This window comes from Clupea harengus, chromosome 1 (assembly GCF_900700415.2).
Source record: "Clupea harengus chromosome 1, Ch_v2.0.2, whole genome shotgun sequence".
In the NCBI taxonomy this organism is placed as follows: domain Eukaryota; kingdom Metazoa; phylum Chordata; class Actinopteri; order Clupeiformes; family Clupeidae; genus Clupea; species Clupea harengus.
This window is the reverse complement of record NC_045152.1, coordinates 13,672,137-13,690,979: the sequence shown is the minus strand read 5'-3', so window position 1 is coordinate 13,690,979 and position 18,843 is coordinate 13,672,137. Positions and strand designations below refer to the sequence as shown.

At 45.5% G+C, this 18,843-nt stretch overlaps 1 protein-coding gene across 2 annotated transcripts; it reads right to left on the bottom strand.

The window, feature by feature from the left end:
- Window positions 1–192: 192 nt before the first annotated feature.
- Window positions 193–18,226, bottom strand: si:ch211-180a12.2. 2 transcript variants are annotated; one of them, XM_031564841.2, is made up of 15 exons: window positions 17,874–18,226; window positions 13,444–13,749; window positions 12,815–13,120; window positions 10,690–10,995; window positions 7,240–7,350; window positions 6,752–6,913; window positions 5,550–5,603; window positions 5,208–5,252; window positions 4,641–4,898; window positions 4,215–4,265; window positions 3,189–3,446; window positions 2,424–2,816; window positions 1,766–2,041; window positions 1,073–1,381; window positions 193–583 (listed from the first exon to the last, which is right to left on the bottom strand). In XM_031564841.2, the coding sequence occupies exons 1-15, from the start codon at window positions 17,923–17,925 to the stop codon at window positions 558–560; spliced, it is 2,913 nt and encodes a 970-aa protein (XP_031420701.2). In that variant the 5' UTR covers window positions 17,926–18,226; the 3' UTR covers window positions 193–557. The 2 variants fall into 2 exon arrangements, with proteins under 2 accessions (XP_031420701.2, XP_042563571.1); XM_042707637.1 differs by lacking the exon at window positions 5,208–5,252.
- Window positions 18,227–18,843: the final 617 nt, after the last annotated feature.

Genomic DNA, 18,843 nt, shown 5'->3' with positions numbered 1-18,843 from the left:
AACAAGAAAGCTAACAAATGCAAACGTTACTTGTCATGGAAAATGTAATATCACAAATATGCTAATCGCGAGCTGAATGGAACTGCGTGTGGCTGTTGGAGTGCGGTTGGGTGAAAAAGACAAGCCAATTTAGTCTGCGGCGTCGAGCCGAGGAAGGCAAAAGTTCACACGCATAGAAGAATCGCAGGCAGGTTTTCATAAGCTGCAGCGGAAGCCATACAATGGCTTATTGTTTATTTATACAGAAGGGTGGGTATTTTTTGCAGGTTGTTAAATCAACTTTAATTCGCACAGACTCAAGCATACACACAATCACAATAACTTTTTAACAAAATATCCTTTCGTATAAATGAACAGTACAGAGTTGCATTAGTTACAAAAGTTAAAGAACTTACTTCCTTTTAAATAGACAGGCGTTATACACAATACAATATATATATATATATGACAGGAAACGTTGAGATGAGATATGAAAGTTTAAGAGCCTCTATATCAGTGAGATGTTATGGACTGCGTTGGGTGAGGCAGCTGGGGGGAAGTCTTCTGCACCAGAGCAATCAAAGGCGCGCATCAGTCTTGGCCTCTGTTGAGTACAGTACAACCGAAACACACAATTAGAACAGAATGAGAAACAGGGAAACCCATTCTGACTATAAAGCCATTCATGCATGGGTGTATGTATGTGTCTGTGTGTGCGTGTTACTTGTCCATGTGTTTTACACCGGTGTGTGGAAGGCAGTGTGTGTGTATGTGTGTGTCTGTTACCTGTCCATATGCGGTACTCTGACATGCTGAGGGTGGGTGTGTGTGTGTGTGTGTGTGTGTGTGTGTGTGTGTGTTACCTGTCCATATGCGGTACACTGGCGTGCTGAGGGCGGGGTGTGTGTGTGTGTGTGTGTATGTGTGTGTGTGTGTGTGTGTGTGTGTGTGTGCGTGTGTGCGTGCGTGCGTGTGTGTATGTGTGTGTTATTTGTCCATATGCGGTACACTGGCGTGCTGAGGGCGGGGTGTGTGTGTGTGTGTGTGTGTGTGTGTGTGTGTGTGTGTGTGTGTGTGTGTGTGGGTGTGTTACCTGTCCATATGCGGTACACTGGCGTACTGAGGGCGGGGTGTGTGATCTCCACACTGACTCGTAGTGGTTCTCTCTCCCCTCCTCCCTCTCCTTCCCCCAGCCTCACTCTGTTGATGTAGGCAGGATCCAATCCCATCTCCGTCTCTGTCTGTTCACTCTTCTCGTCCGTGCTCTCCTCCTTCTTTTCTCTCTGTCCATCACTCCTCTTCTCCGCAGGCGCCCTCTGAGTCCTCCTCACACCATCATCCTCCTCCTCCTCGTCGATGAAGGCCACTTCAGCCTCACACTCCAGCATGGCTGGCTTTGGCTCTGTGGAGAGGCCCAACGTCAGAACTCATCCCCCAGACCTCACAGAACACCAGCGCTGGCCGTTCCTCACGACCGGCCTTACAGCCTCATAGACTAACTCTTGGCCAACACTCAGTTAAAAAACTCTTTAATTGTGTTTACAACTTAAATCATTTACTCATTTAAACCAAGCAATTGGGTGGTTAAAAACCGCTGTCTGGCATTTGCCAGTCACACAAAGCCAAAATGACATGTTGACACTAATGCTACTAATAATACTGGAATTATTTCCACTGCTACTAATAAGTTGATTTTTATAGCACCCTCCTGTTGAAAGCTAAGGTACCTTCCAGCGAACAGCACATGCAAAGATGAAATGACAGTGAGTGTGAGTGTGCTGCTTACTGTGTGTGTGTCCGTTAGTGTGACTGTGGACGTTCGTCCCGCTCCCCTGACTTGGTTGCCCAGACAACCGTAAGACAGCGCAGGTGCTAGTCATTTCCCTGTGACCCTCAGCGCCCGTGGCCTTGCTCTCTTCGGAGCTCAGCAGAGACATGGTGGCGCCCCCTGCTGCCCACAGGAGTGTAGTGTCCGCACTGCCACCACGCAGCAGCAGAGAGAACACGCCAACGCCGTCCCCCGTCCAACGCACGGAGAGAGACGGAGGGATGGAGGGAGGGACTGAGGGAGAGGGGGGAGAGAGAGAGAGAGAGAAGTCAGAGAGAGGGGAGAGTTTGGTAAGATAGAGACAGAGAGGAAAGAAAAAAAATTCAGTTTGTGGTGGTGTGTTCATGTACTTAGTTTGAACACAAACAGAGAGTGTTATTTGTGTTAACCGATGTGAGCTCAGAGAGTTGTGTGTTATTTGTGTTTACCGATGTGAGCACAGAGAGTGTGTGTTATTTGTGTTTACCGATATGAGCACAGAGTGTGTGTTATTTGTGTTTATCGATGTGAGCACAGAGAGTGTGTGTTGTTTGTGTTTATCGATATGAGCACAGAGAGTGTGTGTTATTTGTGTTTATCGATGTGAGCACAGAGAGTGTGTGTTATTTGTGTTTACCGATGTGAGCTCTCCGCCACACTCTCTCCACGGGCGCCTGTAGGGAGCAGTGGTCCACTCTACACATCACCCCCTCTGCAGGCTCCACCCCCTTGACCCCTGACCCCGGCTCCTCCAGCACGGCCGTGGCCCGGAACGTTGCGGGGTCTGTGAGCAAAGGCCCCCAGAGCTGTGTCCCCTCTGTAATCTCCACTCTCTCTTCATCATCATCATCATCATCCTCATCTTCCTCGCTCCCTCGCTCTGCGTCCTTTCTCCGCTCTACCGTCCGCAGTTGCAGCCAGGTGACGGACACGTCGGGGGGGTAGAATCCGGTGACCTCACAGCTGAATGTGAGAGCTGCGTTGTGACTCGCTGAGGTGATTTCTGAGACACTGGGTTTCTTTATGAACCCTGAGAAACAGGAAGTCATAAAATCACCTCCAGTGCCCCCTTCCTCCCTCTCAACAACCTTCAGTAACCCTGGGACTCAATGCTATTTCTAAATGCACACCAAATAGAAACACACAAGCATAGTCTAAACAAAAAAATAAAATAAATAAATGTCCATCAGTGTCTTTTTGGCAGTTTCTTTGTCCTGTCTCCTCCTTTCAGTTTTGTCACGTATTTGTTACGTATTTTTTGCATTTTCATATATTCTGACACTTTTGGAAAATTGAAGACTGAACAACCTGTCTTATTATCATGTTATTTTGTTGTGAATTATAGGGTAGGTTCCTAAATATTTCTCTCCCCCCTCCCCCTTCTCCCCCTTCCTCTCCTCACCTGTGGTCTTGCGTGTGATTGGCTGTTTAAGGGCGATGTGGTGCACAGTGACCCACACCTTGGTCCCGCCCCTCTCCAGCTCAGCGCGGGGGAGTCGGCACTGGCTCATGGCCGAGAAGAAGCCCTCGCCGTCGGGTCGGGGCGCCGCCAGAGCCGGGGCCAAAGCAACCGGGCTCAGCTCGCCGCCTTCGCAGAACCAGCGGAACGTGATGACGTCAGGGTGGAACCGGGAGGCCTGCACTGTCAGCATGGTGGTGTCTGCAGCACGGAACCGGAGAGAACAGAAGAGTGATGAAGAGTGATGAAGGGGGATGAAGGCTCAGGCGGGGATCACCACTGAGCTAAAAAAAAAAACTGGATCGTCTATTGTTTTAAAAGTGAAGCCACAACGAAATCCCGAAGGAGAGCCCAGTTTTGTTTGTTTGTTTACTACTTTTGAGACCCCACCATGGTGTTTACCACGGGAAACAAAGCCAGTATGGGCACATCATGCCAAATCATCAGGACATCTCCAAGCCTACCGATGAAGGTAGGTACATTTAAATCTTTAAGCTCTAAAAATGTCACATCGTCACATCAAAAGCCCACGGTTGGCAACTACAGCAGTTTTCCTCTTTTGTTTTTGTAGTTTTGCAGGCACGTAAACAGACCTTTTAGTCGTAGTAGACATTTAAATCACTTCCACACGCCACTGTTTCAGGCTAGTAAAACTGGTTAAGTTGTCATTGGATATATCACAGGCCTGTTCCCCTGCCGCCCTTGTAAATTATTTCATGAAATTGTATCCAATGAAAAACGAAATTCATGTTATTAGTGTTTTAGATCTGAAATATATTCGCCTTACAAGAAGAAGAGTTTATGAGTCAAGTCCCCAACCAATAGGGGTGTTTTTTTCCGTTGTACATAAATGACTACTTCACATCACTTAGCAACGAATTAGAACTTTGTATAAAATGTGGGAAAAGATGGAGAGTTTTGACTTGTCTCTGTTGCTATGGAGATGGAGAGTGATGTGCAGGAGCCTACCTGCATCCCCACTGGAGTCAGACAGCTTGATCTCAGACACCTCAGGAGTGGCTGAGACAGAGACACAAGGAAGAAAGGATGAAAGTTTAGCACTTCTTTCAAATAAGCGAGAGCAAATCAGAGTGTGTAGAACCATTACATCTCCTTAAAGACATGATGCAGATGAGCTATAAGAGAGTTTTGTCCTTGAAATGAATTTCACTGCATCCTCACTGTCATCAGTGGTTAAAACAGGACTCAGAGCAGACCTAATGAGAGGACACAGGACACAACCTTCCTCTGCTACTTAGGGTTGATCTGAGCAAATGCTTTTAGCATGAAAGACATTTTTAGAAAGAATCATTTAGGAAATCTGAATAAAAGGAGCTATCTGAGTAAATAAATATAATATATTTAATAAAAATAGATAAAAACTGTGACAAGTACCCAGCACTGTAAATTTGTCAGACACCTTCTCCTCAACCACCTTGTCTTTGCCCTTGTAGGAGACCTGGCACTTGAACACTGCCCCCTTGTGGAGGGTCAGGTTGGGAATGAAGGTGACAGAGGACAGGAGCTGCTTGTCCGCGGAGGATGAGTGCAGGGGCTGTTGGGTGTGGAGCTTGTAGTACCCTGGGGCAGTTAGGGGCAACAGGGGACCCTTCTCTGACATGGAGGTCACAGAGATACGAGACATACGACCACCTGGGGAAGGGAGCGGAGAGAGTGAGAAAGAGAGATGGAGAGAGGGAGGGAGAATGAGAAAGAGAAAGAGAAAGGGAAAATTATGGAGGGAAATAGAGATGTATTGAGGGAGAGAGAGAGAGAGGGAGGGAGAGAGAGAGGTATTGAGGAAGAGAGAGAGTTAAAAGAGAGAGGGAGAGGTATTGAGGAAGAGATAGAGGGAGAGAGAGAGAGGGAGAGAGGGTGAAGAGAGAGAGAAGAGAGAGAGATGAAAGCAGGGAGCGAAGGGGAGAGAAAAAGAAAGCGAGAGCTATAAAAAGCTGAACTCACTGTATGGAGGTGATGACACAGACACCCGGCCTAAATGATGGGCGCCTGGGAGACAGGAGAGACAGGGAGTTAGCTTTTTAGAGAGAGAGGGAGAGAGAGGGAGGGAGAGAGAGGTATTGAGGAAGAGAGAGAGAGAGAGAGAGGGAGGGAGAGAGAGGGAGGGAGAGAGAGAAGGAGAGGTATTGAGGAAGAGAGAGGTATTGAGGAAGAGAGAGAGAGAGGGAGAGGAGAGAGAGAGGGAGAGAGAGGGAGAAAGAGATGAAACCAGGTAGAGAAGGAGAGGGATGAGTGCAGAGAAAGAAAAGCAAAAAGAAGGCGAGGGCTATAAAAAGCTGGACTCACTGTATGGATGTGATGACACAGACACCCGGGACGCACGGCCTGAGTGATGGGGGCCTGGAGACAGGAGAGACAGGGAGGAGGGAGACAGGAGAGACAAGAGAGACAGGGAGGAGGGAGACAGGGAGGAGGGAGACAGGAGAGACAGGGAGGAGGGATACAGGAGAGACAGGAGAGACAGGGGAGGAGGGAGACAGGAGAGACAGGAGAGAAAGGGAGACAACAGCTTAAAAAAGGTTCAAAAATAAATCAACACTACACAAAATGGAAAAGTGTTGTAAACGGGAGGAGGGTGAGAAGTGTGTGTATGTGTGTGTGTGTGTGTGTGTGTGTGTGTGTGTGGTGTGTGTGTGTGTGTGTGTGTGTGTGTGTGTGTGTGTGTGTGTGTGTGTGTGCGTCTGTGTGTGTGTGTTCACAGAACAAAGTTGACGGAAGAACACGGGAAAGGGGAAAAACAAAATGGAGAAGATTGTTCCAAGGAAGATGACCTCCTCGATGATCCCACTTCACATTGACAGAACTGCTCTGTGACATAAAGGCAGTACAGCACAGAGACACCAGGGGGCGTGCATGAGTAGCATGAAGCTATGGGAGTGCATGAGGCTTATATGTTTCTCAGAAAGTGGCCAGTAAAAAATGCCATCGAACATTTAACATATTTTATATGTTTTATATATTTTGTGAAGGGCCCTAGTAACATGTCTTCCATTTCAGACCAGTAGTGTGAATGGAGTTAACTGAGATAAGCTGGCGGCCCAAACAGAGGGAGAGAAAGTTGTCTCTTCACTTGTGTAGGCAGGCAGGCAGGCAGGGTGGGTGACAGTGAGGGCTTACGGTAGGCACACACACACACACACACACACACACACACACACACACACACACACACACACACACACACTGATGGGTGTTACCTGTGATGGTTCCTCCTCACCTGCACAGGAGCTACCTGTACTGGTTGTTTCTCACCTGTGCAGGTAGAGTCTGTGACGTGACGGACTCACCGAGCAGGTAGGATCTAGAATGGTTGTTTCTTGCCAGTATAGGTGCTTTTTGGTGTGGTTATTTCTGTGTGGTACTATGTGGTGGTTATTTTTCACATTTACAGGGTATATCCCTGGCGGATGTTTCTAACCTGTGCAGGTAGTGTCTGTGACGTTATGAGCTGACCTGTGCAGGTAGTGTGTGTGACGTTACAGGCTTACCTGTGCAGGTAGTGTCTACGATGGGAAGGTCGTTGAGGAACCAGGCTGCCTGGACCCTGTCGGCTCTCCTGCCCTCGATGCTCACGGTTATCCTGCCCTTCTGCCCCACCACCACCCGCGGGGGCAGAATTATACCGGACACATTCAGAGACTTGACCTTCTCTGGAGAGGGGGGTAGAGAGGGGCAGAGGAGAGTGAGGTTGGATGACAGAGACAGAGAGAGAGAGGAGGGAAAGAGAGAGAGAGAGATGGAGAGTGAGTGAGAGAAAGAGGGAGAGAGAGAGAGAAGGAGAAAGAGAGGGAGAGAGGGATGAGCCCAAAAGTACAGTAATGAGAATGAGAAGTCTTTGCCCACATGATTATATATGGTGCATGCATTTAACATTGTGTATGTGGCCAGGGCTTGAAAGTGTGTGTGTGTGTGTGTGTGTGTGTGTGTGTGTGTGTGTGTGTGTGTGTGTGTGTGAGAGAGAGAGAACACCACTCACCATCTCTCCTTCTCCAGGAGAATCCAAAGCACATCAGGAACACAAGAGTGAGAGAGATGATCATCATGGCCACTGAAGCCTTAGCAGACTTGGTCAAGATCTGCTCCTGCACTGTGAAACAGATGGAGAGAGTGAAGAGTGAAGGGGTTGTGTGTGTGGGTACAATAGAGATGCTATCAGGGACAAACACAAAGAAAACACAGAGAATGATAGAGAATGATGTGATTGCATCATCACTGAGGTATTGACAATTAACATTCCCTTGTAGATTGATCTATTTGCCTGAAGCTTCGTGTTGACATTTGATTTCCGGTGGGTGACATCAGTTGTCTGTTGTTGGTATGTAGTGCCACACACACCGTGGGCACCGTGGGCACTTTGACTAAGTGTTGTTGGGATGTAGTGCCACACACACCGTGGGCCAGGGGCGTAACTATAGGGCAGGGGTACTCAATTAGAAACTCAAAAGGTCCACTCGCCAAATTTCCATTCAGTCCAGGGTCCGGAACAGTGACGGTCAAAATCCAAAAACATAACTCCAACAAAAACGTTCAAACTACCGTATGCACAAACGGTTATGTGGTCTGGCCTTATTTGTGTGAAAGGTGACACTTTTTTGTGGTTTAAACTTGGGCATAAAAGGTGTGATGGCCAGGTGGAGGCACTGATGTAAGTGTTCATTGGGTGTGCTCCTTTATTTGTTTTTCACCATATTCATGGTTGAAAAGGCAGACTCACAACAGTATCTCTATCCTAAACTGTTGTGTTATACTGCATATTTTCAGTTTAAGTACATTGAGAGCAACTAAACCCAGAAAAAATTCCTTGTATATGAAAATGTACTTGGCCAATAAACATGATTCTGATTCTGATTCTGATTCTGATATATGTTGAGGTATGCACGCTCTTGTTGTGTGGCTGATCTAACTATTACACTGCATGTTGCTTGGTATGATTGCAGATGGTTTATTTTTCTGCCCCTTACCTCAGAGTTCTGCGGGTATTTTTGTTCGAAGTGTGCATGCTTTGTTTCATAGTGACGTTTCACGTTACCACTTTTGACAAGGGCAACCGTCTCGTTACAGATTAAACACATCGGTTTTGTGCTCCCCACAGGCAGCACAAATGCATACTTGTCAGTCCAGTCTGTCTTAAATTCGCGATTTTTGGAATCAACTTTTCTCTTTTTGTCGGGTTTAAAGCACGCCATGATTTTCGTTCGCTGAGAAAAAAATACCGTTCACATATCTATTTGCCGGCATTGTTGCTGTCGGTAGGAAAACTGTATGATCAGGGAAAGTGTATTAAAACCGGATGTCGTCACTTTAAGCCGGTCTCTGGTTGGATAAAGCTTTTCAGCAGAAATGGACAAGGACCTTTGATTTATTCTGTAGGAACCATGCCGATGCCTGACTTTTAATATTGTGTGACGTTGTTGAAGTTCAAGTTCAACATTAATAGCGATTGAATTACCCTTGTGTCGTGTAATCGCTAGCGGTAAATAAACGTTAATAACTTGAATGACTGATTAAGGATATATGTTACACATCACAAACACATGTAATCGATGGGTTTTGGGGGAAATGAGGTAATTGGTTAGCTTAAATTGCAGTATCTTAGGCGAGCTAATTGACCTGGCTAGCTATAGCGGAATTAACAGTGCTAGCTTTGTGTTTGGTCATATAGCTTCGTAAAAGTTCGGTTAACAAGTCACTTGTGTGTTTAGTTGTATGACTTCGTAAAAGTTCGGTTAACAAGTCAATTGAGCATTAAGCCACCTGACTATAATGGGTCTATTCATATCAGCATGCTAACGTTAGACTTATTAGCAGCGAGGCTAGCTAGCTACTATGTGTTCCAATGGATTGTTGGTCTAAGCGTTAGCTTCAGTTAAGACCTACGTGTACCACATGAACAACTAAACGAGTCAATGTAGACATATAAAAAGTTGTGTAGATAGCTTTATTCACATAAGCCGTATAACTTCACTAAAATAATAATAATTTAAAGAAAACCGATCGTTTGCATGCCAGGCGATCGACACAACTTCTCAACTAAAAAGTAAAGGTCCTTGTCCATTTCTGCTGAAAAGCTTTATCCAACCAGAGACCGGCTTAAAGTGACGACATCCGGTTTTAATACACTTTCCCTGATCATACAGTTTTCCTACCGACAGTTGCCATTGACACACACAACCTGCGTGACCCACAGAGCTCGCGGCCAACATTGAGTAAGTGAGTGAGTTGTCATAGTGATGTTGTTATATTACAGCTCCTGATTGGACCTCTGGATTGGACACGGAAGATAGAAACCACATCGAGTAGGAAAAAAATATATAGCGCGAAATCACGCACCAATGAAACCTCGCTTGATCATGATTAAATTAGAATTTTGATTTAGGCTTCGGTCCAAATTTGATTGCGTCTGGGTCCGGATCCGGACCGCGGTCCGCCTATTGAGTACCCCTGCTATAGGGGGTGCAGCAGGTGCGGCTGCACCTAGGCCCGTGGGGTGTGGGGGCCCGTAGCCGAGTCGCCAGCCCACGGAGTCAGCAGTGCAGCAGTTCAGCCGGGATTAGCATCGCTGCTTCTGCCCTCAGTGGTGTGTCAGCAACCATGCAACAGGTAACCTACGGCTATTGTGATAGATATACATTCCAAGACAAGTTATAGCCTACATACATTATGGTAGGGCAGGATTACTAGACTACAAGTTGGGTAAATAGTGGTCGCTATTATTATTGCTTTCTAACATTTTTTACGGTATACAAACACCTTTGATTAGCGTTTTTTTTAGACGCGGTTGCTGAAGTAGGGAAGGCTAGGTTTTTTTTTTTTTGCGTTCACTAGGGGGGCCCGTAATAATATCTTGCACCTGGGCCCGTCGTTACTACGTTACGCCACTGCCGTGGGCACCGTGGGCACTTTGACTAAGTCTGCCAATCACATTGTCTTACTCATCGGATCATAAATGGCAGCACTTCAGAGCACTTTAACTCTTAAATAATTAAAATAAAGAATAAATAATAATAATAATAATAATAATAATAAAGAAACCCTTCTAAACAGGCTGTGTTTGAATGAGAGCATTGATTGTGTATGGTTGATTTAAACTCTTAAATAATTATAATAACGAATCAATAATAATAATAAAGAATAGTATATTAATAAATAACAAAAGAAACCCCTCTAAACTGGCTGTGTGTGAATGAGAGCAGGATTATGTGGAGTTGACTTATCGGCTGTGTGTGAATGACAGCAGGATGATGTGGAGTTGACTAACCGGCTGTGTGTGAATGAGAGCAGGATTATGTGGAGTTGACTAACCGGCTGTGTGTGAATGAGAGCAGGATTATGTGGAGCTGACTGTGTGTGAATGAGAGCAGGATTATGTGGAGTTGACTAACCGGCTGTGTGTAAATGAGAGCAGGATTATGTGGAGTTGACTAACCCTGTGGGTCAGCTGCAGTGAGGTTAACGGAACCGGAGACCGGTTCCGTGATGTGGGGCTGGTTCACCACACAGTGGACCTCTCCTCCCTGGTTCCGCTGCTCTTCTGTGAGCGTGTAGAACCGACGGGTCCGGTACGTGCTGTCCAGGTTCAGCTGTGTGGGAGGGGGAACTGGCAGAGCCGAGCCGTTCTGGATCCACAGAACCGATACGTTCTGAGGGGAGAACCCGGTGATGTCACAGCTGAGGGTGAGGGGACTTGCACGCTTAGATGTCGGAACCGTGGAGACGGACACTTCAGGGAGATCTTTACCAGAGGATAAAGAGAGAGAAATAGAGAGAGAGGACGAGTGAGAGAGGAAGAGTGAGAGAGGAAGAGCAAGAGCGAGGGAGAAAAAAATGGAACAAAGGGAGAGTCGAGAGGACAACACCGAGATGAAGGAGACAGAGGGAGGTTCTGATTGGAGGAAGAGAAGAGAGATGAAGTTCTGATTGGATGAAGAGAAGAGAGATGAAGTTCTAATTGAAGGAGAAGAAGAGGGATGAAGTTCTGATTGGAGGAAGAGAAGAGAGATGCAGTTCTGATTGAAGGAAGAGAAGAGGGATGAAGTTCTGATTGGAGGAAGAGAAGAGGGATGAAGTTCTGATTGGAGGAAGAGAAGAGGGATGAAGTTCTGATTGGAGGAAGAAAAGAGGGATGAAGTTCTGATTGGAGGAAGAGAAGAGGGATGAAGTTCTGATTGGAGGAAGAAAAGAGGGATGAAGTTCTGATTGGAGGAAGAGAAGAGGGATGAAGTTCTGATTGGAGGAAGAGAAGAGGGATGAAGTTCTGATTGGTGTGTTTTTGTTTGCCGTGGAGAACTCTGCAGCACATTACTCAGCATATGACCTTAAGAGGTTCTGCATCATAAAATTACCATAAAATAACACAAACGGGAACGGTGTGATCAAATCAATAAGTAACACACTCAAAGTCTATGTGTCCCTTGTGTTATCAGCTGGCAAAGATGCCAACTCTGATAGTCGGAGGCAAAGCCACCTCAATGGTGAGTCAAGCAACGAGAAAACAAACAAACACACACACACACACAAAACACACACACACACACACACACAACTCAGTGCATTGCTGTGTTAAAAATAAAGCAACACACAGTTGTCCTACTAACATTACTTCTGTACTACTACACACACACACACACACCCACACACACACACACACACACACACCCACACACACACACACACACACACACACACACACACACACACACACACACACGGCATCATGCCAGACAACCACAACTACTGCTACTTGCTCTGATTGTTAATAACCCAACCATGTCTAGTTCCGCTCTGACCTGTCCGTGGCGGAATGTCTCCGGGTCCTTATCTACGACACTGAACACACCCACATGAGCTAAAGACTAGGACATGACACCATGGCTAAAGGTTAAAAAAGGTCCACACATTACCATTCCACACATAGGCACACACTAGCAACACTCAAGCACACCAACACCCAAGCATACCATGTTACCATTCTATTCAATAACTAAGAATACATCCCTGTGTTTAACTGTACAGTCCTGTCTTGTCTGTTCTGTCTTCGTCCCGTCTCACTCCCTGTCAACCTGCCTGTTTGTCTGCCTCTCCGTCTTACCTATTGTCCATCTGTCACCTTGTCGCGTCTCATGTGTTCAATGTTACACTTTAAATGTGGTGCTAGGACAACATGTAAATATGAAGATAATGTAAATCCTTGATTATATTGTATATTGTATTTTTTTTTGCTTTATTAAAAATAAAGTTGTCCTCTGAAGTGGTGGTGGGATAAAATAAAAAATAAATAAATAAATAAAGGTTAAAAAAGGCCAAGGAAAAGGTTAAAATACCTTGGGTAGAGAAGCACTGAACCAATTCAACTTTCAAATTTCTGAACTAATTTGGAAGATGCAAGGAAGGAAGACAAGCATGATGCACATAGTAACCATAGTAACTGAGTGACTGTCATGGTATGTTTTGGCATAACTGCATCATGTGTCCATAACAGGAAAGGAGAGAGACGGCAGAGGAAAAATGTTTAGGAAGAAAAAACTAAATAGTGAAGGTTTACAGCGACTCACAGACAGGACGAGGCTTAAACTCTCTCACGAGTCTCCTCTTAAGGGCTACGTGTGTGACCTCACACCCAAAGGTCACGTTTGGGTTGACCGGAGGGGTAAGGGTGACGGGCAGGCCACTGACTGCCCTGTAGAGTCCTCCTGGGGTGGGGGTCACGGTGGTAGTGGCGGTGGATGATGTCACTTCCTGTCCCCGGTGTGTCCACAGGAAGGATATTTGAGGGGGGTTGAAACCTGTGGCCTCACACTGAAGAATGCTTTCCCTCCCCAGGACCAGGACAGAGGACAGGACGGAGAGAGAGGGAGGTACTGGAGGAGAGGAGGAGGAGGGGAAGAGAGAGAGAGAGAGACATGGAGAGAGAGGGGGAGAGAGAGAGAGAGAAAGTTAGCCGTCTCTGATTCTGAGATGATGCTAAATCATCACAGAACCTTAACACCCCACAGAACCTTGGAGAACCTTCACAGAACCTTCCATCATCCCATGGAGGTTGACACACGTGAAAGACTAAGACGAATTGAGTGAGTTAATGAATAAATGAACAAGTGAATGAATAAATGAATGAATGAATGAATGAATTCATTAATACATGAAAAGCTGTAACTGACTGAGTATAGGCAGCGCTTGTCCTTACCCATGATGAGTAACGTGACATTACTGAAGTGAACCTGAGTGTCGTTGTAGCGGACGTAGCACTCATATACCCCCTGCTGGCCAAAGCTGGCATTGCGCACTGTCAGAGGGAAGGATCCGTTGAGAATGAGTGAGGCATTTAGAGAGTAGCCCGGTTCTGTGTGGTTCCCCACATTAGAGGCCACGACAGAGTGGTTATGGAGCCACGTGACCTTCAGCAGGTCCGACTCAATCCCTTCAGGCCAAGTTTTAGAACAGGGCAGGTCCACGGAGGAACTCGGGCCTGTCAGAACCTCCTCGGAGACGACTGGAAAAAGGGAGAAAGAGATAGAACATTCTTTTAAATGGCAACTTCATCCTAACACAATGATTGAAAGAACACCAATCCACAAAATATGATGTTCATCTTCTTTGTGTCATTTAATCTATGCAATTACCATTGAAAATCAAGACTTCTGTTCGCCCTGTTTTGATGCACAGATTCTCAGACACACCACAATAAGTACAATATAATTATGACATTATCACTAAGCCTTATTCAGCGCAACATGAGCATCCACAGATATATAATATCGGCATCTACTCCGCTGATTTTGGACTGACATGATTTGAGAATAGCTCGCTGCACTGGTCCTGATCTAGAATCAGAGGGTGCACATGTACGACATCAGAAGAGAAAGAAGAGGGGGGGGGGGGGGGGTCTGAATTACTAGCCCAGGAACCATCAGAACTGTAACTATAACGCACATCACTGCACACAAACTGCAACTATAACGCACATCACTGCACACAAACTGTTTGTGATGAATCTACTACTGTTCTCTAATGTCTTGTAAGGGCTTGTAAATATATAATTTACCATTTGGTAATATCTTGTACATGGTTTATCAACACACCTTATTATAAAGCGCTACCTACACATTACTACATACAGCCCCGCTTTGAGGAACCAGGAACCTACAGGACTACATCTACAACATGCATTACTACATACAGCCCCGCTTTCAGGAACCAGGACCCTACAGAACTACATCTACAACACGCATTGCTACATGTGCAGGAACCGTCCGTGCTCAGAAAGCAGGAACCGTCAGGACTCTGACCTGGATGTGGGAATGATGTTGGGGATGAGGAGTGCCACAGTTATCGGAAAAAAAGCCATATATGTTGCAACAGAGCATTCCCTGGGAGTGTGTGTGTGTGTGTGTGTGTGTGTGTGTGTGTATGTGTGGTGTGGTAAGGTTGCTAGTTCATTCTAGGCATTGCTAGGCATTCATGTCTAAAGCGCTTTGAGTCACAGACACACACACTCCCATACTGAGCGGCTACAAACACACAATCATTCTTACAACACACACCACTACAGACTCCTCCTTTGACACACATTTAGTAGAAAAGCAGTATATATAAATGCAGTCCATTTACCATCTTTGGGAACTCTGATGGTCAGTAGCACACTGCTTGCGTTTGTGATTCATGATTCATCTCAGTGTGTAAAGTGCTTGTGTTCGTGATTCATGATTCATCTCAGTGTGTAAAGTGCTTGTGTTCGTGATTCATGATTCATCTCAGTGTGTAAAGTGCTTGTGTTTGTGATTCATGATTCATCTCAGTGTGTAAAGTGCTTGTGTTCGTGATTCATGATTCATTTCAGTGTGTAAAGTTAGCAGCACACTGCTTTTGTTCGTGATTCATGATTCATCTCAGTGTGTTAAGTTTGTAGCACACTGCTTGTGTGGAGGAAAGGGCAGTGCTGTCTCTTATGCTGTCTCTTATGACCATCTTAATAACCCTTTATAACCTTAAGCTTAATAACCCTTAATAACCCTTTATAACCTTAAGCTTAATAACCCTTAATAACCCTTTATAACCTTAAGCTTAATAACCCTTTATAACCTTAAGCTTAATAACCCTTTATAACATTAAGCTTAATAACCCTTTATAACCCTTTATAACCCAGAGTGAAGACGTCCTGATGTGGGATACAGTCAGAGCGATGAACAACAAGCATCAGGGAGGTCTGGCTGGCTGACTAGTGTCCCATTTCACTACATCTTATTATGGTCTAATACCAGCACAGAGATCACAGAGAACACGGTTTAGACACACACACACACACACACACACACACACACACACACACACACACACACACACACACACACACACACATACATACACACAGGTTTACAGAGCACCCTGTCTATGACACGCTGTCAAGAAAGAGTGCAGCTGTCAAACAAGGGTGCATTACCAAAAACTCATACCTTGTTGACAAACTCATGCACAAAGGCACAGACACACACACACAAACACACACACACACACACACACACACACACACACACACACGCACACACACACACATAAAATAACCTTTTTTTAAAACAACTTGGGCAATTATGATGTAATAACATCCTAAATGCATCCATCAACACTAAAGGAAATGTGGACATTTCCAGAAAGTGCGTTTGAGTTCCTGGGTCAACCCCCCCCCCCAGGTGGACCCTTCACTGGCCAGAGGGTGAGTGTACTATTGGAGCCTACCTGAGGGCCATCAGAAAGGCTTTGATTGTCTTAATCAGCAACCAGGACAATAAATATTTGTTTGCCAGCCAGCCCTGTAGAGCTCTCCAGAGAGTTGTGTGTGTGTGTGTGTGTGTGTGTGTGTGTATGTGTGTGTGTGTGTGTGTGTGTGTGTGAGTGTGTGTGTGTGTGTGTGTGTGTGTGTGTGTGTGTGTGTGTGTGTGTGTGTGTGTGTGTGGCCAGGCCTGTAGACCTCTCCAGAGAGTTGTGCCCTGGAGGTGTTGTGTCAAGTGTTTGTCGAGGAGCGTTCCTTCAAAGAGTGGGGCGAGAGGAGGACGGATGTGTGTGTGTGTGTGTGGACGGATGGGATCAAACGAGTGAAAGGTACCAACGGAAAGAGAGGGATTGGTTGGAGAGAGTGAAAGGGACTGATGGATTGATACTCCCAGATAAGCAGCCAAGCTAGCAATTCCATTTCAGGTTAAGATTGATTGATTGATTGACTGATTGATCATAGCTTTTCTTTATAAGAAACTAATGAATGAATCAAAAAGCAGTTGGTCAAAATCTCGTCACAACCATTGGAAAGATTGAAGCACAAACTTAGATGAAATGTTCGTTTGCACTGTGTAAGTCTTTAGGGTTAAGGATACGTCTCCATTCCAGTGTCATCCTACAAATATTTGGTGTTAATAATAATAATAATAATAATAATAATAATCATAATAATCATAATAAACAACAACAATACCACTACTACTACTAATAAAGTGTATTTATTACAATGGACTTACTTAAATCAGTTATAATAATAATAACACAAAAATATGTAATAACAATGACACAATAACGACAATAACGATAAAAACAATAATTATTATCAGTATTATCATAACCGATTTAAGTAAATCCATTGTAATAAAAACACATAATGTAAGTTGGGACCAAATGACAGCATGTTTAAGGTCTCAGGTTTTATCCAATGCTACAACATTCCACACCGCAAGAGCAAGAGATGCGCCACCTTGTTGCGTCTGAATGAATAAACCCCACGGCAATCAATCAGTAAAGCCCATACTGCGTCTGAATGAATAAACCCCACGGCAATCAATCAATAAACCACACGCCAATCAATCAGTAAAGCCCATCAAAATGAACCTTCACTCTAACCAGCCCACGCTCACGCTCACAAACCAAACCAAAATGCTTCTGAACTCAAATTGATGTCCTGTGAGTAAAACTTACACTCAAAATAATTCCCTTTCACCCAGACTATATCAGTTTCAAACTTCGCGTGCGTGGAAAGGGTAAGGTAAGGCTCCTCATTAACAGCGTCTCCAGTCTCTCACCCTAGGGTTCAACATGCACTATTCAGAGAAGCAGATCATAAAAGGAGTTGGAGTATTTTTGGTTCAGCTTATCATTAACACTCACATGTATTTATGCACATCCAAACTAGGGTGAATCGGAGCTGCAATGTGGTACAAATGACAGTGGTACACCCCAAGCAAACACACACACACACACACACACACACACACACACACACACACACACACACACACACACACACACACACACACACACACACACACACACACACACACCCCACCGCATACTTTATCACCATGCGAATACAGACCACTGCACTCACAGACCAATGTGATCTGACTTACTTTGACACAGACTTTTACTAACCCTTTTACACAACTGCTATTGAATGACCAGCTCAGATAAACTATCACACGTACAAGGTCCAACACACACACACTCAATCACACAGCAAGGCTCAGAGCAAGCCAGTTCTGTCTCACTGTGAAGCAGTGTGTCTGTGCGTGTGTGTGTGTGTGTGTGTGTGTGTGTGTGTGTTTATATATCATAGCCAAAGCAGGGGCCAATACTCACCCAGAATTATACAGCCCAGCAGGCAGTAATAGGAGAGGACTTTAAACTTCATTGTTTTTCAAACCTGTCGGAACTTCACAGTTCTTATCATCACTGACTCTTAGATACCGTCACTCTCTCCTTCTCTCTCTCTCTTTCTGTCTGTGATGGCTCCCTCGTTCAAATGTAGTCTTATATAAAGGTGGGGTGGAAGGAGGGAGGAGGGAGGAGAGGTGGAGAGGTGGAGTCCAGCACAATCTGGGAATGACAAGCCACTCTTTGGGGTAAATATACATACTGGGGATCCTTTGGTACTCTTGGGTCAACACATGGGAGGGAGAGAGGGAGAGAGAGAGAGAGAGAGAGAGAGAGAGAGAGGGAGAGGGAGAGAGAAGGACGGGGGGCTCAGCTGAATGGGGGTGTCAGCCAAAGAAAGAAAGAGTGAAAGTGAAAGAGAGAGAGAGAGAGAGAGAGAAAGAGGTAGAGAGAGGGGGAGAGAGAGAGAGAGAGAGAGAGAGAGAGAGAGAGAGAGGGAGAGAGGGAGAAGGCACAATTAGGACACTTAAAATGCAACCTGGCCGTGCTCCAGTGGTTTGGGCTACTTTACATTCACGCTGTAGAGTGCTGAAGCTCAGAGTGGGGCCCTAGGCCAGTGGGCCTGTGTGTGTGTGTGTGTGTGTGTGTGTGTGTGTGTGTGTGTGTGTGTGTGTGTGTGTGTGGGCCTGTGTTCTCAGACCTCCACACTGGCACAATCACCCAGTCACACTGGCCCTCAGACCCAGAGAGGGAGAGAGGGAGAGAGAGAGAGAGGGTGAGAGAGGGAGAGTGGGAGAAGGAAAGAGAGAGAGAGAGAGGGAGAGAGAGTGGGAGAAGGAGAGAGAGAGAGAGAGAGTGGGAGAAGGAAAGAGAGAGAGAGGTGAGAGGAAAGAGAGATGAAATGCACTAAGAGAAATCAGGAAGAAGAGAGATGAGAGAGGAGTGTGTGAAACCT